The sequence below is a fragment of the Acomys russatus genome, chromosome 24 (genome assembly GCF_903995435.1).
Source record: "Acomys russatus chromosome 24, mAcoRus1.1, whole genome shotgun sequence".
Lineage (NCBI taxonomy): Eukaryota > Metazoa > Chordata > Mammalia > Rodentia > Muridae > Acomys > Acomys russatus.
The window spans coordinates 50,776,748-50,799,506 of NC_067160.1; the positions used below are offsets into that span (position 1 = coordinate 50,776,748).

The 22,759-nt window shown below is 52.2% G+C and overlaps 1 protein-coding gene across 1 annotated transcript in view; it reads right to left on the reverse strand.

Annotated features, from left to right (window-relative positions):
- Positions 1-2,130: 2,130 nt before the first annotated feature.
- The window catches only part of Eeig1 (estrogen-induced osteoclastogenesis regulator 1), a 30,430-nt gene continuing 9,801 nt past the window's right edge, over positions 2,131-22,759 (reverse strand). The window contains exons 2-11 of the mRNA XM_051166907.1: positions 10,917-11,037; positions 10,677-10,706; positions 8,470-8,586; positions 6,248-6,294; positions 5,940-6,097; positions 4,361-4,465; positions 4,062-4,278; positions 3,503-3,624; positions 3,339-3,408; positions 2,131-2,303 (exon numbers count right to left, since the gene is read on the reverse strand). Of these exons, the coding sequence (XP_051022864.1) occupies positions 2,258-2,303; positions 3,339-3,408; positions 3,503-3,624; positions 4,062-4,278; positions 4,361-4,465; positions 5,940-6,097; positions 6,248-6,294; positions 8,470-8,586; positions 10,677-10,706; positions 10,917-11,037 (1,033 nt within the window). The 3' untranslated portion in view covers positions 2,131-2,257. The remainder of the gene's footprint in view (positions 2,304-3,338; positions 3,409-3,502; positions 3,625-4,061; positions 4,279-4,360; positions 4,466-5,939; positions 6,098-6,247; positions 6,295-8,469; positions 8,587-10,676; positions 10,707-10,916; positions 11,038-22,759) is intronic.

Below are 22,759 nucleotides of genomic sequence, written 5' to 3' on the forward strand. Positions count from 1 at the left end.
GGCAACATTGTTAGAAAGGAGGGGAGTAAACAAAAGCCAACACTCCGCCCAGTCACCTCCCCACAGAGGAAGATGAGCCTTCTCCATCCTGCCGGACCATGCACCATGTGGTCAGTTGTGGGGTAACCAGAAAAGAATCCTAAAATTATTGTAGCTCTTTATATTTCCTTAGTAGAAACATTAAACTGTCTTTCAAGAAGGTCCTAAATTGACATTGCATAGACCAATTCTTTTCCAAAAATATCTCTAATATATCCTTTCTGTATATAGAATTTGAAGTCCAAGTGCTCTGGGCACCAAGCTCAAGAGGAAAGGCTCTTAGCCTCTGGCCCCTGTCAGTGTTCTTTTGGTTGTGGCCATGTTTTCAGCCCAGTTATCCTGGCCCAGCACCTGGAACGGGAGGATGTGGCAGGCTCTTGTCTACTTCTGGAGTCACCGTCTAGTTTAGACCCTGGCTTGGATTGGGCAGGGACTCCAGGTTTGGTGGAGTCTTCCTGACAGTACAACTGCTTTGAGTTTGGAGACCTGGGACTTTGAACCAGATCAAAATAATGCTCTCATTGGGCAAGCTCACAGACAAGCAAGAGCAGTCCTCTGGGGGTCACTTTACCCAGAAACAGAGCTGTTAGCGTCCCTTGAAGTGCCCGGTACCTGGTGGGCAGGAAGGCACTCTGTGCTGACAGAACCTTCTAGCCTAGTTCTGCCCTGCCTTGGCAGCATCTTCTAACATTCATTTTTAAAAGAGTCATCAGGTGATTTAAAATAATAGCAACAAAATCCCTAGAAATGCTCTGGTCCCAGCACCATCGAGTTCCAAGACCACAGCCCCAATTTGCCAGATGAGAAAGACAAAAACTAGGCATGGAAACCTCCCGACCTGGGGAGTCCAGCCATCCCCACCCACAGAACCAGTGCCCCACACCCACCTGTGCCCAGCCCTGCTGGGATGCAGGTGGAGTGGAGAACAGAGGCACCTACCCGCCCCCTTGCTGGGGGTGGAGGGGATACGGAACTGTGAACTCAGAAGGAAAAGGAGAACACCCAAAGGGCAAAGGAAACGCCAGCCTGCTGGGTTGATACAAATGGGTGAAACTTAAAGGGTTTAATCCAGCGCCACACTGGCAGCCAGTGCCCTCCTTCAAGCAAATTACAGGACAGACGGAAAGTGCTGGGGGTTGTGGAGGTACCAAGAGGGTGGGTAGTGAGAGATGGCCTGGGCAGGGCACAGGGCCAGACTCCCCAGGGAAAGCATGCCCCTTGCCCAAAGGAGGGCTGAGGCTTGTCTGGCAGTAAGCCAGTTCCAGTCCAACCAGTCACAGCCCACCTGGCTGACTGCCTCCCTAGCCTGGAGCCCAGCCCAGGTCTGCTGACATGAGAGCAGAGGAAAGGTCTTTGCTTACCCAGCACAGCCGGGCCTCACCCTCCCTTTCCTGCAGGAAAGCCAGCTGCTCAGGACCCAGCCCTGAGCAGATGGCACCATGATGCTCAGACCTTTCCAGGCTCTGGTCAGATCTGAGCTGGGGGTAATTAGAGGGAAGGGGCAGTGCCACGTTCCAGCCGGGCTACTGTGCCCTAGGTCTGGCTGCACAGCAGACAGCACCCAGGAGTTCTGGAGAAGGGCAGGGGCCAGCGGCTGTGCTGGGGACAAGCATGTGCAAAGTGCAGGCTGCAGGGCATCAGGAGAACATTTGATGAGGGAAGTGGGGTCTCAGTTCGGAGTGCAGAGTTGAGGTCTTGACTCCCAGGAGAAAGCTGCCAGCAGGTCTCCTCAGGATAGAGAACGACGGTAAAGCACTAAGCAGAGGGTCAAAGGTGGCAGGATTCTGGGAATGGCCCAGTTCCTGAAGGGCAAGGCCAAGGGAGCAAGGGCCCTGTCAGGCTCGCTGAAACTGTTGCTCCTGAAGTGGGTCACGGGGGTGGGATGGGGGAACAAGCCACAAGCACTCCAACATGAAGGAGTGGCTATGTGTCCTTTGCTGGGCCCAGGTCCTCTCCAGTCAGGGCAGTCCTGGCCAGCTTCATCTTGCCCCGTTTTCTAGTGGTTCTGAAGACAATATTCACAGTGGCACCCAGGACTGTTGGTTCCAGGGTGAATGGGGAATGGAATGATGCTTTGGGGGCTGCTGTGACTAGAGTAAGAGGAGGCACAGGTGCAATGCAGAGCAGATCCATAGGGCAGGTTCCTGCTCCTCCAGGAATGCCACCGGCCTGGGTGCCGGAGATGGCAGGACCCTTCTTCAGCTGGACACCTGGTCCCTCAATGGCTTTCAATCACGACTGGCTCGTAGACTCCAGAGGAGACTCTACAGGGTAGAGAGAAAGGTGAACTTATTCCCTTGGATGCTCCAGTTACTGGGCCCATCCCTGGGCTAGGCCCTCCCCTGGGCTAGGCCCTCCCCTGGGCTAGGCCCTCCCCTGGGCTAGGCCTTCCCCTGGGCTAGGCCCTCATGGGTACTTCACATGCAATTACTCTGCCCTTCTGTTGTAGACTGCTTAAAACAGATGCCCCAAAAGATGTTTAGTCATTGGCTCAGGATCACAGAAACAGCATCAGTCAGTGGGGTCCACGGCTGTGACTGATCCCCTCTGGACAACAGCTGTGTACACACCTGGGTGTACCATTCCTATCCTTACAGTAACCCTGGCAAGGAGGGACTGTTCCCTGTGTCATTTGGCAAACGAAAAAGCAGGTAAGATTTATCAAGATTTATTAAGAAGGCACGACAAGCCGGGCGTTGTGGCGCACACCTTTAATCCCAGCACTTGGGAGGCAGAGGCAGGCGAATCGCTGTGAGTTCGAGGCCAGCCTGGTCTACAAAGTGAGTTCAGGATGGCCAAGGCTACACAGAGAGACCCTGTCTCGAAAAACCAAAAAAAAAAAAAAAGAAGGCACGACAGAGTCAAGGGGCCACATCTACTCTTTTCATTGCTTAGGTCTTGCACAAACCAGGTTGGGTTCCCTCCACCAATCTCCAAGTCTCCGCTTCTCATTTTGCAAGTGGTCTAAGCAGGTCTTTATTTAGGGCAGCCCAGAAGGACGGCTGGGAGAGCATGGTTGTCATTCTAGCTTCGTCCAACAGGGGTCATCAGAGGAACACAAGACACCTTCTTCCCAAAGTTTTTTGGGCTTTGGATCAAAGAACAAGTTCTTAGCTCCCAGGAACACCGGGAAAGCCACTACTCTCACTGGCTCAAAGGCCTGGGGAACCAGAAATCCTGGAGCTCACTCTGCACAAACTCCTGTGGGAAGGGCTTTGAAGATGGGTGGGCCCAAGGTCCCTTGGGACAAGAAGATACCCCACAGCTGCCTTACCACGCCTCCCAGTCCCTAGCCCTACCTGTTGGCCAGCTGAATGCCACTCAGTGTGGTGGAGCCATCACGGCTCACAAACAGCCGAAGGTTACTGTCTGTAGGGACACAAGGGAGGACAGAGGTTGAGTGGGACAGGGATCACCTCTGGAGGCTGTCATTACCCCAGCTGGCTTGGAGTGAGTAGCTCACCTTCAGTATTGCTGCCATCGGTGAAGTCCTGGCTCTGCATGATCTTCTCCACAATGTCATCTGCGTCAATGCGAGTATCATCCACCCAGGTTGGGTGGCTCTCCACCGAGTCCTTCTTTCGCCTTGGGGAACAGGGACAGAACTATGATAGGGCAGAGATAGTTGTAGCAACAAGACAAGGATAATAAGCCCAGCATTGACAGCACCGGGCAGTCTATGCACGCCCATGCTGAGCTTCATTTAGTCCTCCTACTCGCCGTCATGGACAGGTGTTGATACACAGGAGTCTACGACTAAGAGGTTAAGAAACCTGTCTGGAGCCAAACAGCATGCACGCAGTGGATCTACTGGGTCTACAGACTAATACACAAACCCAGAAACAGCAGCACTGTCTAAACAAGAGCACATGGCTACCCCAAGGCTGTGCTTTTACAACCAGCAGTTGGTTAAATCATAACCAATCAACACTCTGAGATGGGGGAATCTATTCTGTGCAAAGAGGTACACGGAGCACTGGAAGGGTTCTGTTTACCAGGGAGTCCCAAACAATGGGACTCACCGAAACGAGCGGTCTGACAGATGCAAGGGCCGTGGGGGTCGTGGTGGCTTCTCAGGAAGCCGAGGTGGCTTCTCAAGGGGCCGGTGCTCCCTCTCGATGCCCTCAGGACCCTCTATAGTCATGCTGAGGCCCCCAGAGGCGCTGCTGCTAGTAGACGTGTTTCTGCGGTGGGTCAAGTCGGACAGGCTGGAGGAGCGGGAGTGCTCTGTGCTGTAGCCTGGGAGGTGGACAGAATTGGGAAGGCGATTACAGGGGCCCAGGGCTGTAGGAGGTCCCAAGTTTAAGGCCTGACCACTTACCAGACAGCTTGGACTGCTGGCTGGCATAGCTGGAGTTGCGGGAGTGGCCAGAGTGAAACACCTCCTCTGGACTGGACAGGCTCTGGTCTGGCTCCTCTGGTAGTCCTAGAGAGAGGAGCAAGGATACACTCACCCGCAACCCTCCTCTTACCAAGCCTTCCACAGGCCTCTGTGTTTCTATTCCAAGGCTGAAGACTAAGGGCTGGAGGAACAGCGATCTGCCTCAAGCCCAGGTCACCCATTCCACAAACAGCTGTTGGGACCTTCTTGAGTAGAGTATCTGTCACAGGCCTTTGAGGACAAAAGCTTAGCCACACCACAACCATGCTGAGTGGTGTGGAGCAGGGACAACATACATGGAGGGCCTGGTCAGCCTGTGGATCAGGGAAAGCTTCCCCCAGAGGACGGCCTAACACTGAGACCTTTAGGACATCACGGAGGGAAGCCAGAGAAGGCAGGGGGCAGGGGGCCTTCCAGACATGGGGAACAGCATACTAACGGCCTTGAGGCTGGAATAAGCTTGGGCTCATGGACAAATCTGGGAAAGGAAGAACAGGGTGGAGGACAGAGACAGGCCAACAGCTTGTGTTCCAGATCATTTCAAAGCATACTTTCCTAGCACGCCCCAGCTGTAAACACAAGGGAACTAGGCGGGACCAGGCAGCGCCCTGTGCATGCACACATCCCAGCCTTGCCAGCCAACACAAGATGGAAGGACCGGACTCATCCTTTCCTCCTCTACTCCAGAGATGAGAATGTGTACCCAGGCTACAGGCTGGACTCAGATCTGCCATGGCAGGGTTTGTTTGAGATAGGGTCTCACTAGTTAAGTGACCCAGAACTCATTATAGAGACCAAGTTGCCTCTAACTCAGAGATCCACCTGCCTCTGACTTCTGGAACTAAAGGTACGTACCACCATGCCCAGATTTTGGGATTTTGAGAGAGTCCTATGTAGTCCAGGCAAGCTTTGAATTTACTATGTAGATAGAACTTCTCCTGATCCTCTTGCTCTACCTCCCACACTGGATTACATGCATGTACTACACCAGCTCAACTAGACTTCAAGTTCTCAACATGCTCTGTGCATATGGGGAACCAGTTGCTAAGGCATATGGGTCTTCAAGTACCACTCTGCCCAGGAGAGAACTGCATCTCTGTAGTTTACACAAGGGCAGCATCTGTGCTGAGGTGACCTTGTCTAGGCAGCTCTCTCTCCTGCTCACCAGCCCCCACAAGCTAGAGAGGGTAATGGTGCTGGGAGGTCCCAGTCCTGTACACACCAAGCCAAGGCAGGCAGGAACAGCCATCCTGGACTCACTTTGTAGACCAGGCTGGCCTCGAACTCACAGCGATCCACCAGCCTCTGCCTCCCGAGTGCTGGGATTAAAGGCATGCGCCCTCTTCCACCATCCCCCCACCCTCTTTTTGAGAGGCGGTCTCACTGTGTAGCCCTGGCTGGCCTAAGACCCAGGCGCCACAGCCTGCATCCTCCTCTTGATAAACATCTTTGGACAGGATGCTCAGGGAGAAGCTGAGGTCACAGGCAGGGGAGAGAGATAGGCAGATAAAAATGGTACCTGAGCCCAGGATGGTAGGCCGGGGCTTGGGGGGCCGGGACCCAGTCAAGGAATTGGTGCTATTGCTGCCACTGCTACTGGTCCCACCACCTTTACACGTCAGTTGCAGAGAGGAGTCTTGGCCCGGGATGGAGATGGACTTGGCAGTAGATGGTGGCCTTGAGAGGACAGAGGGGTGTATGTGACTGGCGTGTCCCAATATCTCTCTCTCTCCCTCTCTCTCTCTCTCTCTCTCTCTCTCTCTCTCTCTCTCTCTCTCTCTCTCTCTCTCGGCCCCCGTCCCCACCTATAGCCAGGATGATACTCACGTCTTGAAACAAGGGTCCCCAGAGAGCAGGAACATGCCAATGGTGACCTATGGGTAGAAGAGAGAAATTAGCACGAGCTGCTAATTAGGTCAGAGGCTTAGGTCAGCCTCTGGGCTCCGATGCCAACTCTGTCCCTTCCCACTGGTGGCTCTGGCACAGCCACTTGTCCATGGTAAGCCCTGTATCCTGTGTGGAGGACATAGTAGGTAGCCCAGTGGAAAAGTGACAACATAGCCAGGCAGTGGTGGTGCATGCCTTTAATCCTAACACTTGGAGGCAGAGGCAGGTGGATCTCTGTGAGGCCAGCCTGGACTACAAAGTGAATTATAGGACAGCCAGGACTACACGGGAAAAGCCTGGTTTTTTGGGGGGGGGAAGGGGAGGGAAGGAAGGAAGTGAGTGAGTGAATAACAAGATGAAGCTCATTTAGCTGATACTTAGCACCTGAGGGAACAAGTTAGCTCCTACAATTATAAATTACAACTGGGCTCTGAACTCAGGGGCTATACTCACTCACACTTGCTTTGCCCAGGTGTGTGAGGACAGAACCTCAAGTTGGGGAACAGGGCACAGGAAAAGCAGGGGCTAGAAGAAGTTTTTTTGTTGTTGTTTGGTTTTTCAAGACAGGATTTCTCTGTGTAGCCCCAGCTGGCCTAGAACTCAAGACATCCACCTGCCTCTATCCCCAAGTGCTGGGATCAAAGGCGGAGGCCACCACTGCCCAGCAAGTTTTTGAAAAATGAGGTAAAATATGCAGCCAGTATGGAACTTAACACCCACTGCAAACAACTCTGCCAAATGGTCCCAAAACACAGGCTGAGAATATCAGGATGGGAAAGAAGTGCTCAGATCCTAGGTCACCAATGACTTGAGTGTGATGGTGTCACCATAACCTCAGGGCTCAGGCTTTTTTATGGATCCTTTCACTGGGCTATGACGACAGTCTACTAAGTAGGTGACAGCCCCAGCTGCAGGTTGAGGGTACCAAGACTAAGAAGGTAGCTGACTTCCCGAAACTCAGCAGACAGGACATAGGGGAGCTTGCCTTGAACCCGAGGCTACCTGGCCCCAGGCCTCTTCCACAGTCCTGAGTACACAGGCCTACCAGGGGAGACTTTCCACTTCTAAGTCTTTCTTTCTAGAGGGTCTTATAGGTCCTGACTGCCTGTCTCTGACTCCTGGGATTAAAGGCATGTATCACCAATTAAAAAAAAAAAAAAGACAGGGTCTTGCTGTGTCACTCAGGCTAGCTCAAACTCATGACCCTCCTATTTGAGCCTCAAAATCTGGGATTACACAGTATGCTACCACATCCACCAGCCTAAATGCATTTGGATGTTTCTCAGGTCCTGCCAACTACCTCATACCCAGCTCTGTGCCAGGCATAGCTGGCCACTCCTAGGTCAACTCAGACACAGTGTTAGGCAAACCTGTTTTCTTGGGCAACTTGTAAGAGGGTGTGGAAAGGGATAAAGAAGCATGCCGGTGCAGACAACCTGGATATTTCTGTTTCTAAGAAAACAAGTCACAGCCGGGCACAGTGGCACACTCCTTTTATCCCAGCACTCAGGAGGCAGAGGTAGATATCTGTGAATTTAAGGCCAGCCTGGACCACAAAGTGAGTCCAGGACATCCAAGATTACACAGAGGAAAAAGACAAATCACCACCTGCCTGAGGGAAAGAAGCTACCTGGGTTACTGTACTGGGAACCTGTGCAGCCAGCAGCAGGACAAGCCTGCCTTGGAGCCCCGTGTGCTGCCCCTACGTGGCACGTGTGGGTCCAGAACATCAGTTCTGCTCTCTGATACCTCACTAGGAGCCAGGACATCTCAGATCACAACAGGCAACAATTAGGAGCTAGGCTGTGCACTAAATGACTGGTGGGATTAAGCATCAGCTCTGTTTATGACCTAGGGCAGACTATGGAACTTATACTGTCATCACTCCCTCCCTGTATTCAAGCTAATAACAGACACCACACATGTAGGCTGTACTTGCTATTACGGTCACAAGACAGAAAAGGGCAAGCACATGGCACAAGGTTCATTCTGACAAAGGTGCTTATCAAGCCCTTACAAAATGTGGGGGTCACACCCAACCACGGATGAGAAAACTGAGGCCATGACCCAGGGCCTACTTCCTCCCAGCATCTCTGAGCACTGTATTTTCTGATGAGTCCCTACCCCTTTGTAAAGCAGAAGAGGCAGCAGAGCCCTGGTACCTTGAGGATGGAGTTGTCCTGGCGGGTGTTCTTGGTGTCATATCCCTCCAACAGGCAGCAGCGCACGGTGGAGCCTGAGCCTGCAAACTCAGCCAGGTTCAAGTCAGTGAAGCCCAGCTGGGAAAAGAAAAGAAAGCGTAAGAGACTGAGGGAGAGCGGGTGCTAGGCAACAGATGCACCAGAAGGGTTAACTTGGTGGGGAGGGGAAGGGAGGGGGGCAGGCCCATCCCACAGCCCCAAGTGACTGTTTCATAGCCAGGACTCAAGGACAGGATCCTGGGTCAGCAGCACCAATGTGGCAAAGCAAGGGGCTCACATCCCTGAGTGGCACAAAGCACCCTTTGTGTGGAGTCCCAGGGTGCACTAGGGCCAGTGGGCCTGAGATGAAAGGACATTGTTGTCTGTGACACAGACACATTGTTCCCAGGGAAACAAGGCCATGCTGTCGGGAGCTGACAGAAGAGCAGGCAGAGGAGAAGGGAAGGTCCGTGGGAACTTGGTAGCAGGGTGAGGTGATGAGATACAGAATGGGCAGGACCCTATCAAGTCCCTGGTGGAAGGAAGAGTGAAGGGCCTACCACAAGGCCACAAAGCCAGGGCCTGGGGCTACTCCTCTTCGAATGTGTACAGGTGAGACAGAGAGACACAGAAAGGGCAAAAGCAGTACCACAGGGGCACGGGGTGAACGGAATCCACACCTGCCTCAAGTGAGGGAGTACCAGGCTTGAGGATCACCAGGGTAGCAAGCTAAGTGGACACTTATTGTGCACCAGTTGCATACACGTCTCTGGTGCAGCATCTAAGGGCACATGCTTCAGGATCAGAAAACTGGGTTGAGACTCAAACCCTTGTAATGACTCAGAGGGAACCATTTTACAGTCCAGCCCTTCTGTGGGTGCTAGTTTCCTCATCTGCATAACGGGATGAAACCCATGATGAAGGCCTGCTATGGAACAGCAGGGGAAGGTCTGACAGCGTGTGATATGGGCTGGAGGCTCCTTGGCTATACACTGCTAGTCTTTACTCACGAGTAAACAGCAGACACTTGCTCTCTGACACACACCCCCGCCCTCAACTGCTGGGCTAGGACAGGCACACAGAGCTGTGGGCTTCTGGAGCTCTAGCAGTGGGATGTCTGAGGCCTTGCTTATCTCAGGTATCTCCCATGGGGGAGGGGATGGGGGGGGAGTGTGGAGGGGATTAGGGGGGGTGAATGTGGTGAGGGTAGTCCATCCCTCCTGTGCTGGGTTGGCTGAGAGTCCCCCAGAAAACAGATGGAGGCCAGAACAGGTGCACGCAAAGCTAGGCCATCTTCACCCACCTTTTCCCATAGAAAAGGTTTCACTCCTAGAGCTGAAGCCAGTGGTGGAGGTGGCGGTGGAAGACAGGCACTAATGCAAACCTGGGATCCTCATGGCTCTACAACAGCAGTGGGACACTGCTGCCACTATAAAGAATACAAAAAGCTCCCAGCACTCAGGAGGCAGAGGCAGGCGGATCGCTGTGAGTTCGAGGCCAGCCTGGTCTACAAAGTGAGTCCAGGATGGCCAAGGCTACACAGAGAAACCCTGCCTCGAAAAACCGAAAAAAAAAAAAAAAAAAAAAGAAATACAAAAAGCTGAGGTGACCTGAAAGACACCCACGAGATACTGGGTAAGTAAAAAGTTCAAGCTGCAGAATCTGAACAACTGCTGCTTATAAACACACGTGCGCACAGCACTCACTTTCTGTTTCTCTAAGTCATATGGATACCTTTAATCAGCTTTGTGTGTGAATTTCTTTTTTCCTTAGAAAATCGGGGGCAGTGGTAGAGTATTTGCCTAGAATGTGTGGGGCCCTGGGTTCAATCTCCAGCAAAACACATGCACACAGCACACGCTCAAAGTACAGAAGGTGGGTATGGTGGCACATCCCTTTAATCCTAGCACTTGGGAGGCAGAGGCTGGGTGGTCTATGTTGAATTCTTTTTTTGTTTGTTTTGTTTTCAAGACAGGGTTTCTCTGTGTAGCCTTGGCTGTCCTGGACTCACTTTGTAGACCAGGCTGGCCTCGAACTCACAGCGATCCTCCTGCCTCCCGAGTGCTGGGATAAAAGGCGTGCACCAATGCCCGGCTCTATTGAGTTCTTAACCACTCCCTAGCCCAATGAGTAAAGTCCTAGAAAGAAGGGGGGGCAGGGGGAGTGGTGTGAAACAAGGCCCTTCTTACCTTGGAATAAGCCTTTCCACCTTTCAGCTCCTGCAGAGAGATGGAGACACATAAGGTATGACTAGGGAGCCCTGGCAGAGATCTCCCCAACGTATCATGAGGAAAGAACACAAAGAGGGGCACTTCTCCTTGGTGCGGACATGTTAGAAGAGTGGCCTATAATCGCAGCTCAGTTAGTCCCATGTCCACCCTCAGCTCTGAGCTCAAAGGGCCTAGGCACAGTCATAGAACCCGCCTCACCTTGCGCACAGACACTCGAAAGATGCAGGGGTCCAGCAGGCCTGTGGCTGGGTTGGCACTCATCTTACACACAAAGGTGAACCTCTTCCGCCACCTCACACAGTTCTCCTGCACCTCCTCCCTGCAGAGACAGGACAGAGAAACATGGGACAGGTTAATGAGGTTAATGTGGAGCACTAACCCCCCACCCCAGTCCTATCACAGACAGAGCAAAGGCCCCGCTGCCAGTGTTTTCACTACACTACACTAGCATGATTATAAACACCTAAAAAAGCATGATGTGGAAAAAAAAAAAAAAGCAGCCATTGGGTGGTGAAAGGTTAGGGCAGGTAGCTTTTACAGAGCCCGCTGATGTGCCAAGCCTCTGCTCCCAGCACCTTGACCTTGGCTGTTCCTACACTCCCATTATCAGCCCCTCCCAGGTTCCTGCTGGCCGCCTTGTGACCCCCACTTCAGTCTTCCCAGGATGGACTCACTGGACTCACTGTAGAGATAAGAGGCCAAGGCTAGGTCAGTTCCTCAGATCTCCCAGCAGTCTGCCTGACCACAGCTGGGTTCAGCCATACTCCTCTAACAACAGCTAATGCTATATGCTGCTTCCCAGGTGCCAGCACCAAGGAACGGAAGGTTCTTTGATACCAGGTGGGATTCCGGCCTCCCAGGCCTGGAGTGTGGCCACAGTTTAACAACCCAGCACTTCTAAATGAGGCGGCTGTCATGTGATGGGAACTCTGGGAGCAGCTCGTCCAAACCTCACCCAGTTGCCGTAGGCTCAGCGAGATATGGGGGTGACAGCAGTGCACAGCCTGGAGAGCTGAGCTGCGGTACCACTACAGTCCCCACCCAAACCCTGAACTGGTGCTCAGGAAGGGGGCAGTGTGTGACAGGATCTCCATTTAGTGTACTCCACCTAACTGGACCTACCGTCACAGACAACTGACCTTCCCACACCCTGTGGGACACAAGAAACATGGGTTTCCTGCCAGTTTTAAGCTTTGGGGTGAGAGTCAGAGCAACCTATAGTCAGGCGTTGCCTGCTTTTCATGGCAGCCTGGGTGGTTGTAGATCTAGGCCACCCTCTTTTATAGTTGGTGACATTGGGGCTCCAGCAAGATTGTGACTCACAAAGCAGGGCACAATCCAGCCTGTCTAGCTTCAGAGGGAGAACCCTAGGCTGCCACATTGGCTCAGGGGCGCAAAAACCAGGAAAGCTTGGCCACTGAAGCCCAGAGGCCTGTGAGGCCGGCAGTTCCTCATTACCGTATGACCTAGTAATTCTACTCCCAAGTCCACAGCCAACAAATCCAGAATGTACATCCACACTAAAACCTGCATAGAGACGAGCCAAGCAGCGCTGTTCACAATAGTTAAAAAGCAGAAGCAACATAAACACCCACTGACAGTACAGGTACATACGTGTGGTCTGCTCATGAGCAGCAGTGTTCTTTGGTAATAAGAGGAAGGAGGCACTTACACAGTGCTACTAGCCTTGAACACATCACTGCTAAGTCAAGCCAGGCACACAGGAGGGTCTAGTGTAGACTTGATTTGTAAGAGATGCCCAGAATAGGCAAATCCAGAAAGACAGAAAGCGAAGCAGACTGGTGATGGCCAGGGAACAGGGTTGGGGAAATAAAGTATGTGCGGGGTTTCTTGGTGAAGTAATGAAAATGGTCTGCAGACGGCTGCAGCGAGGAGAGCACAACCTTGTGAACGTGAAAAACCACTGGCTTGTGGAAGAGAATGCATGCTGACCATGTGCAAGGCCCTGGGTTCCATCCCTAGCACCAAACCCAAACACTGTACCATATGCCCCACTGAGATGGACTGTGTTGTATGTGTGTGAAGTGTTGTCAGCAGAACAGGAAACAAAGTGCACAGCACATCTGATAAACAGGGACGTGGGAAGCAGGGCAGGGAAGGTGAGAGATGGGCAGAGACAAGGCAGAGCAGCTACCTGAGGGAGTTGTTCAGAAATGGGCCTTGCAGCAGTGAGGCCTCAGGTGAGAAGCAAAGGCCCCCATGCGAGAATATGCTTGTAAAACAAACATCAAGCAAGCGGGGAGAGGAATGGACATCAGTGAACGGTGGGGAGCCAAGGTCTGCTCATGGCTGCCTCGCCCCCACGGATGTAGTTTAGATGGAGGAAGAGAACAGACACATAGGCAGGGAGTGGAAGGGCAGGGAAGAAACTGAGGCCTGAGCCTGAAAGAGGACAGGATTGGGAACCATTCTGTGTGGACCCTCACAAACACACACACATCTAGGAGTAGGAACAGCTGCTTGAGACCTGCAAAAGCAGGAAGGCTGGGCACTTGAAACACCCAGAGAATTAGGATTAGCAACTGGGAACAAAGGCCGATAGCATACTACCTACACCTTAGAGACTGCCACAGGATACCAGCTGGGAAGCTTGAGGCAAAACCATGGTTCCTGCCAGGGAGAGCAAATTTGGAGAAGCCTTTCCCAGGCTCGGGTGACAGGACCATTCCCTCTTTCTACAGTAAGATGAGCAGGGCAGGGTTTATGGGATCAGCCTGGGCCAGGGCCACCCTCCTGTTTGCATAAAGGTTCTGTACAATCAGTATTACATGTCACCACCTCTGGGGAAAAGCAGCAGCCAGCAGCCTTGCCAGGGCCAACCCCAGGGGGGTCACAGTAAGGGTGTAATAAACACTACAGTAGTGGTCACTTGAGTGCCTGCCATAACTCAGCCCACAATGCTTCAACATAGAGGTGGCTGTTTCCCTGTCAAAAATAAAGTTCAGAGCCAGGCGTGGTTGATCCCAGCACTCCAAGAAGCAGAAGCAGGTGGATCTCTGTGACCAGGTTGGTCTGCAAAGCAAGTCTAGGACAGCCAAGGCTACATAGAGAAACCCTGTCTCAAAAAAGAAAGAAAGTTAAGTCAGGAATGCTGCAAAGCTCACCCAAGTTTTAGAGCTGCGCTCAGGCCTGAGCCACAGACCTGCAGGGCGATGGAGTCTAGAGGCTCCAGCAGACCCAGGCCCCTATGGAGGAGCAGAGGTTCTAGACACAGCAGATATGGTATGGGCGAGAACTGGGGCCCAGGGGCAGGACTGCGGGAGTCAAAGGGCAGCCATGAGCCCTGCGGCAGGAGCTGGCCATGCTGGGTTTAGGAATTATCCGCCTGGATTCACTTCAGATCTATGAACTGAAACACCCATAGTGTGCTGGGCACTGGAGAAATGAGCAGTAAGTACACAAAGCAGGCAGAAACTCCTACCTTTGAGGGGCTGCTACTCTGGCAGTGGGTAAGAGACACAGAAAACCTAGGCAATGCATGTCCTAGGTATTAAAAAGGGAATGGGAGACGGTGGGCAATGGCCAGTCAAGGGAGACAGAGATGTGAGGGGAGGTGGCCAGGGAAGGTCTAACAAGAAAGTAGCATCAAGCCAAAAAGCAGTGAGAGTGAGCCACACAGACACCTTCAGATGAAGACACAGGAGTCGCAACAACAAAGACCCTGAGGTAGGAAGGTGACCAGTGTGTGTGCTGAGGAACAATGGGGGCAGAGTGGCTCAGAGAGAGGAAGTCTTGGCCCCAAATTACACAGGGACCACATGAGGATAGCGTGAGTAGCCAAGGCTTCATAGGTAGGCAAAAACAGGCACAACTCCAACCTAAGAGACTGCTTAGTCACATCAAGTAGGAAACCAGTAGAAAGAAGGGAGGGAAAGCAATCCCAGCACTCAGGAGGCAGAGGCAGGTTGATCGCTGTAAATTTGAGGCCAGCTTGGTCTACAGAGTGGGTCCAGGACAGCCAAGGTACACAGAGAAACCCTGTCTCAAAAAAGTACCCCCCTCTCCAAAGGACATATGTGCAATGGTATGCACAGAAAATTCAGAGATGCCCACAACATCATTTGACAAGTGAGGGCCACCACTGGGCACGTGAGTGTATGGAGACTACAGATGAAGACAGGGGATGGGGGAAGAGATACCATGCCTTTTTTCCCCGCTAGAGATGGACTCAGGACCCTATGAGTGCCAGGCAAGCATTCTACCACTGACGCTCAGACTTTTTCTTTTCCCCCTCTCTCATTATTGGTGGTACTAGGGACTGAACCTAAGGCGTTGTACATGTTAAGCAAGCACTCACCATTGAGTTAAACCCCCAGCTCTTTATTTATTCATTGAGCTGTTACTATTCGTTGTATATTTTCACAATGTCTGCCTAGGTAAAGGGAACTAACTCCTCTAGGAATCTTGGAGTATGCAAGAAAGCAGAAGCAGAAAAGCCATTCTGGCTGGGTGTGGTGGCATACACCCCTTTAATCCCAGCAACTAGGAGGCAGAGGCAGAAGGATATTTGTGAGTTCAAGGCCAGCCTGGTGTCTACAAAGTGAGTTCTGGGACAGCCAGAGGCTGTTACACAGAGAAACAGTCTTGAAGGGGGGGAGCCACTCTGGGAACAGCAGAAGCCCCTCTAACACTGGGAGATCCTGAAGTATGAAGGATGCTGAGAGCTGAGCACCACTGTATACGATCTGCAACCTCAGTGGCCTGGGAGGTGCTAGGAAGTCAGAGACTGGGCATGCCAGGGTACCACAGGCCCATGCACAGCAGTGTTATATCCCCATCCATCAAGAGCACAGTGGGCCACCAGCCGTGGAAATCAAGAAAATGTGAAAAGATGAATCATACTTAAGATGTAAACAGTGTACACCCCACTCCCTGTTCTGAAAACATGGCTCAAGATACCCAGACAGCAGCACATATAATACCACAAAGCTTTAGCATTCTCAGCCCCAGATAAGTGAATAAAATAGCAAAAACCAAGGCTCAAAGAGATCATCCCAGGTCCAGGAAGACCAACACCCTCAACTGCCAGCTCTCTGGACACCTGGCCTACTCACACTAACTGAAGGACAATGGGCAGAATGAAGGGGATAACTCAGTGAAGCCTGGCAACTTTTCAGGTGAGAGGTGGTTGGGGCCACTTTATTTTTGTTTAAGAATAGTTCTCCTAGTTAAAATTTAACTTTAAAGGAAAAGGGAATTGATGGGTGGTTACAAGCAAAAGGACTGGAGCCACAAGTATCTGATTCAAGTCCAGGGTCTGCCCTTAACCACCTGAGGCACTGCCAACTGGGGACCTGCTGAGTGATGTGGGGGGGTGGGGGCTGGAAGCCTGGCAGTCAGCTCTCCCAGTTTGGGGTTTTAGGGTATGCATCCCTGCTGCCACCGCCAGGGACAGGTAATTAAAGAGACAGGTTTTGCTTTTAGCTTAAAGATATACAATTAGATGTGCAAATTTCAGTGAGACAGGGCGAGCCCTTCACCCATTGTGGCCTCTGTGGGTACCATGCAGTTATTTTTGAACTGTCCTAAAATAGAGTAAGCGCCCCACAAAACAGTGGTCTCAGATGCTCTGGGCTTTCTAGATCTCTTTTGGCTCTAGCAGTCTCCCTGGCCACCTCTGCCTACCCCAGGCAGCCATAGGTTAGCAAGACCCCTGGACTGTCAAGCAGACCTGTGAGGTATCTACGGAGACTGGCTGCAGGCACCAGTGAAGGCTGCAGGCGTGGCACGAATCTCCTGTAGCGTCCTGGCACAGATTGGGAAACATGTTACAAGAGAATCAACTGGCAGCTGGCAGTATCTCTAAAGAAGGCTACAAGACCACTCGACAGAATAGGATAATGATGTCAAAGCCAGGGTTTCAAACGCTGGGGTCAGCTGGGTAAAAATGAAAGAAAAGGAAGTCTCCAGCAATAGGAATAACACAAGGAAAGCCTGAAGAGGAGATGGCGGCAAGCCCACTGCATGGGACCGTTATGGTGACTCCTTTCTCTCTGCTCACCTCAAGAAGCATGTGAAGAAGTCCATCAACCTAGTGTCTGCAGGCCCACATCTTCCTAGTATCGGCCTTGCTGTGTCTTGGGACCAAGAAATGTGGCTGGCCACCATCAGGGTCCCATGCTGATGGGGACCACATTTCTGTCTGTTATCATGGCCTCTCTCCCTAAAAGCCCAGGACGGAGCTGGCCGGGTGGGATCTATAAGTGCTCTTTGGCCCCTCTAGTTCATTAAAGCATCCCCCGTGCCTTGAGCTTACTCTATGGGATTCATGATTCAAGCCCAGGCTTGCAAACTCTCCCTGGGTCCTGAGGTCTGTGTAAACACCACCCTGTGCTGCATGTCAATAAATGGGGTCCAGGAGAGTAGAACTAGTCACGGAACACCAGGTCTCCCTGCAGCAGGTTGCTGCGAAGTTTCCCAGGTCACCAGCCATTCAGTTCCCTCTAAAGGAGGAAGGTAAACAGGCACCATGAAGGGAAGGATCACTCTACTGCCTCTCTGGTTTACAACAAACAAGGCTACTAAGGAGGCCCCAGCCTGGCAGTGGTGGCCCATGCCTTGAACCCCAGCACTCGAGAGGCAGAAGGTCCTAGGACAGCCAGGACTACACAGAGAAACCCTGTCTCGAAGAAAAAACAAAACAAGGAGGCCCCAGAGAGTGGGGAGGGTGGGTTTCTCTGACAGAAATGCAGTGTCTCCATCAGCAGTCACCCCACAGTCTGGCTTCATGGTTCCCAGGAATGCGCTCACTGCAACCATTACTATACCTAGAAGCGTCACTGCTTACAAAGTGCATGTCAGGGTCCTAGAGCTTTGGCAGCCCTAGGTCTCCACCATAGAGGTGGCAAGGGATTGGATGCCATGAAAGCTCCCTCTTAGCCATAGGCTGCCAGGAACCAATAGGCCAAACGGAACGCTCCCCAGAGTGGGTGCTAAGGACTGGCAGTTGCAGAAAACAAGAAGTGAGGCCCAGAAAATAAAGTAGCAGCCCAGTTCCTAATGCAGGGCTCCAAGGTAACACCAGGGCCACCTAAAACACTTGACTTTTCCAGATGTAAGTGCCCACCGGGGGCCAGCTAACAGACTCACCTGGAAAAGGAGCTTGGTGCACAAGCCAGGCCTAGCAACCTCAGTTCTATCTCAACACACAAGCTACATGTATGCACGCACACATGCAGAAAATCTAAGTGCTCATCAAGCAGTACATCACTGGCATGCTCAGGACAGGGCATTAGACTGACACAGAGTTAGGTGCTCAAATCTCCTGGGCAAAGTAGGGCACAAGCCCCAGCACAACAAGCATGTGAGCACACACATGTCTACTAGCCTGCCACCAAAGAGGACTCCCATCAGGCCTTCCAGGACCACGTGCTCTGCAGGATGGAGATTTTCTTTGTGAGAAGCTGTCCTGTGTGCTGTGGCACATTTAGCTGCACCCTGCTAATAGAGTAGAACAACTCCTGATGTTTCAGATGTCTTGGGACTTAACCAAATTAGCTCCAGTTGAGATGCACTACTGGGGGCCCTGGAAGCCATCTGCATCCAGCTTCCAGCTCACTCTGGCACAGGGAGGTAGACATTCAAGGACCCTATCCCAGCCCTCTGTGCTCCTGGGTGTCAGGAAATCTGTTTTTTGTTGTTTTGTTTTTTTCGAGACAGGGTTTCTCTGTGTAGCCTTGGCTGTCCTGGACTCACTTTGTAGACCAGGCTGGCCTTGAACTCACAGCGATCCATCTGCCTCTGCCTCCCGAGTGCTGGGGTTAAAGGCGTGCGCCACCACTGCCCGGCTGGGTGTCAGAAAACTTAGTCCTATGATTCAGCCTACAGGTACTGCAGCAAGTTCCATCACTTGGCACCCACTCCTGTTGTCCAGCCTGACCCTCCCTGGCTTTGAACCCCACGCTTTGCCTGGTTCCTTGAGGAATAGGCAGTCCTAGTGATGCAATCGAGACTCCAGGCTGATGAGAGGCTGTCCCAGTCCAAGTGAGAGTCTAATAAGGAAACAATTTAAATCGACAACATCTGCCAGTGCTTTCCCGAAGAGAACGGCACAGCTGCCTGGGGAGGGGCCTACCCCAGGGATCAGCCAGGGCATCTGTCCAGGGGCTGCAGGCCAGAAGGGCCAACGTGGCAACCCAGCAGTGTCTGGCTCCTGCCAGTTCAGGGCCACGTGCAGGGGAAGCAGTTCCCTACAGTTCTGGCACGCCGGTCTCTCCTGTGGTGAGGTAAGTTCCTAGAAGCCAAGTCCAGTGGTGGTTCCCAACACTGGAGGGCTTAGAGAAGCCCATTGGGGCTCCATGATGCCTTTTCTGTTCCCCTGCTGGCCAGAACCCTAAAAATGGCTCAGGGGTTGACAGAAAGGCTGTGAGTACAGGCTGACATTGGCAAGAGACCCTCCCCAATCAAGCACAATATGAGCAAGCTGCAGCTTTAGAAACAGAACAACAGAGAAGTGTGAGACACAGGGCATTCAAGCTTGCTGGCTTAGGAGCATCAGATTTAAACACACCTGGGTTTGAATCCTAGTGCTCTTCAATCAAGTAATCTGGCCTGTCCTCGACCTATATGCCCTCAAACTCACAGACCTACAGAAAGCCCAGGACAGGTAGGTGTTGGCCTTCTTTGTTTACAGACACAGCATGGGCTGCCCTGTTCTACCTTCTGCTCCACAAGCAGGGTGCGCAGACCACTCATGTTACCACCCAGGCAAATGCCTGTAAAACTTCTCTGAAATGGTGTCAGGAGTCACACTATCTTTTTCTTTGTTGGTGCTAGGGTTGGGACCCAGAACTGTGTGCATGCCAGATAGAGCTCTACCACTGGGCTGCAACCTCAGGCCCCAGTTCCTGGATCTTGCTTAGGTGAAGGGGTCCATAGTTAGCTGCCGGCTTTGATCCAAATGCAGGTCTAGACCCATATACTAAATAAAGGTGCCCCATGGCTCTGTTTCCTGCATCTCTTCCTGTGTGCCAAGTTGAAGTGTTTTTCACATGCTGACTTCCTGCTTCTATTTCACAGATCAGAACACAGAACACAGAATCCAGAGACTTGAGGCAGGTCTTACAGGAATGGAGGGGCAGTCTGTGCCCTGCAACCCCAACTCTGCAGGATCCCTGGGAAATCTGTCAACTCAGAAGAACTAGTCTCAGGCTAACCCTAGGCCCTGGCCTCATCTTTTGTTTTGTTTTGCCTTGTTTTCCCAGACAGGGTTTCTCTGCGTAGCCCTCGCTGTCCCGGAACTCTCTTTGTAGACCAGGCTGGCCTCAAACTCACAGCAATCCACTTGCCTCTGCCTCCCAAGTGCTAGGATTAAGGGCGTGCGCCACCACCGCCCGGCCCCTGGCCTCATCATTTACCATGAGTATTCGACACAAGGAAATAGATACAACTCGCTTCACACCAAAGGAGAGATAGGCACAGAATCACTCTCAGTCCCGTGTCACAGGCAAGGAACACAAGGCACAAGAATTCACCCGCCCAAGGTCTACTGACTGGAGGTTGGGATTTGAAGCCATGGCTGTCTGACTCTGGGTGCCCAACACTACAGTTTTCCATGTAAGGGCTGGGAAACAGAGGAGTTCAAAGCAAGAAGACACAATGGATTACACTGGGATGTGGTACCAAAGCTGTTGAACTGGCTCAGCTCAGGGAACTTCCCTTCCTGTACCCAGGAGGCTCACGAGAGGCATGGGGAGCAAAGATGGGTCCAAGCAAGCCTCTGTGAATACCAGAGTTCTTCCGGTCTCAGTCACCATCCTATCCTTTCTCATTAAGTTGCTGGCGCCTGGCCTACATACAGTAGGCACCTCTGCTAAATGGGGACAGTGCCTAGCCCTTAAAAGTACCTGCAAAGAAGCTGGGCGTGGTGGCATACACTCTATAATCCCAGCACTCGGGGAGGCAGAGGCAGGTGGATCTCTGTGAGTTCAAGGCCAGCCTGGTCTACAAAATGAGTCTAGGACAGCCAGGGCTGTTACACAGAGAAACTGTCTCAAAAAACAAAAGCAAAAAGTACCTGCAGAGAGAGCCCTCAGAGGCAGGCAGCCCTGAAAGCATGCAAAACTTACTGACCCAGCCCTCTTCCTTGCCCTAGACCCTGGGTCTGCCCATTTCCTCAGATCTGAAAGCTGACTGTGGTGTCCAGAGGTGTGGCAGATGGCCAGGAATGTGTGACCAGTTCCTGGCTGACTCAGGCCTGGGTGGTGCTTGATTCACCCGAAGAGGAAAGAGTGAGAGGAAGGAAAGATTCCTGTCCCTGGGGCCTGTTTCCTGAAGTGACTGGACTCCAGTCACAGGGACACCTTCACCCAGGCCCATCCTATGGGCACCTGCTGTCTGTGCACACAGGACTGGGTCTATAGGTGTAGTAGGAATCAAGTAAGACCCCTGTCTCCCAGAGCCAAGCTCCTAGAGGCAGGGTCTCTAGGAGCTCCTGTCCTCAAAGATGGTGCTGAGGATCTGACAAATGACTGAGAGATCTCTGTGGTCTATGTTCATGAAGTAGTCTGGTCATACTATTTCCATGTAGGGGCTTCCCAGATGTGGCGGCACCTTGTTCTCTGCAGTGTAAAGAGTCAGGCACCGTCATCACTGCTGCATCTGCTACCCAGGTTCCTGCTGCACACAGGATTCTCCACGGCTCTCTGAACTTCTGAGGTGACAAGATAATCAGGAGTCATTTAGCCAGAGTCACCTTTCTTAACAGACTGTCACTGACTCAGACCTGTTCACCCAGTTGTGCTCAGCAGCCAACCAAGATTCCAATCACAGGACAGAGGACTCAGGGTTAGACAGGACCATGAGGCCCTGACTCACGGGGCTCCGCCTCCCCCATGAACACCTGAGACTGCAGACCTGGATCAACCATTGCTACTGCCACTAACTCACTCTTATTTACTGAGCACTTACTAGGAGTCAGGCTGAGTGTGCCTTCCAGGCACGGGCCACACAACAAGGATAATCCATCCTTCTTGAACCAGAAGGCCTTTGAACTCTACTCAAGTGTCATCATGGATCTTGCCTTGGGCCTTATTGTTCGACAGTGTCGTGTGATGGGCCCTGGTCTGTGATAAGGGCTGCTACAGAGGATGCCTTCTGCAACCCAAAGCCCCAAGCAGTCCACCCTACTGTGGCCCAAGATGGGCATGATCAGCCTCACAATCAGGTCCAATTTTCCCTGTTATCATTTTAGCAAGCACAAACCCCGTAAGAGTTGCTGAGCCCAGGGTAAGCCTTCTCGAGGGACTTAGTGGGGCACACCATTTATCCTAGTACTCAAGAGACAGAGGCAGGCACATCTCTGTGAGATCCAGGCCAGCCTGGTCTATATAGTTAGTTCTAGGCTAGCCAGGACTACATAGTGAGACCTACCTTGACTCAAAGCCAACAACAAAAGATGAGGTGGTGGCACACACCTTTGATCTCAGCACTTGGGAGGCAGAGGCAGGTAGATCACTGTGAGTTTGAGGACAGCCCGGTCTGCAGAGCAAGCTCCAGGACAGCTGAGGCTACACATAGAAAGAACCCCTGTCTCAAAAAGGAAAAAAGAAAAAAAGGGGGTGGAGAGGAGGAAGGAAGAAAGAAACTAGAAAAACAAAGGTGAGGGTTTGGAGCCAATATAAGCTTAGCAACAATCCCCATCCCTTTATGTTCTGAGTTCTCTGAGACTGGTATGTCTAAAGGCCTCTTCCTGCTCACAGGCCCCAGGCAGAGACCGCAAGGGCAGTGAGTAGCTCAGCTCTAATTACACTGTTTCAACAGGTGACCTTCAGGAAGAGAACTGCAACAACTGAAGGGAGAAAGGAAGCAATAGGACCTTCCTTTTATGAGTCCACCCCAGATCCCCCCCTAACTACTGCTCTGGATTGAAACTAACTATGGCAGCTCCCCCCCCCCCCCAGCGGCAGAGTTTGTCTGTGTAGCCCTGGCTGTCCTGGACTCGCTTTGTAGACCAGGCTGGCCTCGAACTCACAGAGATCTGCCTGCCTCTGCCTCCCAAAGTGCTGGGATCAAAGGCGTGC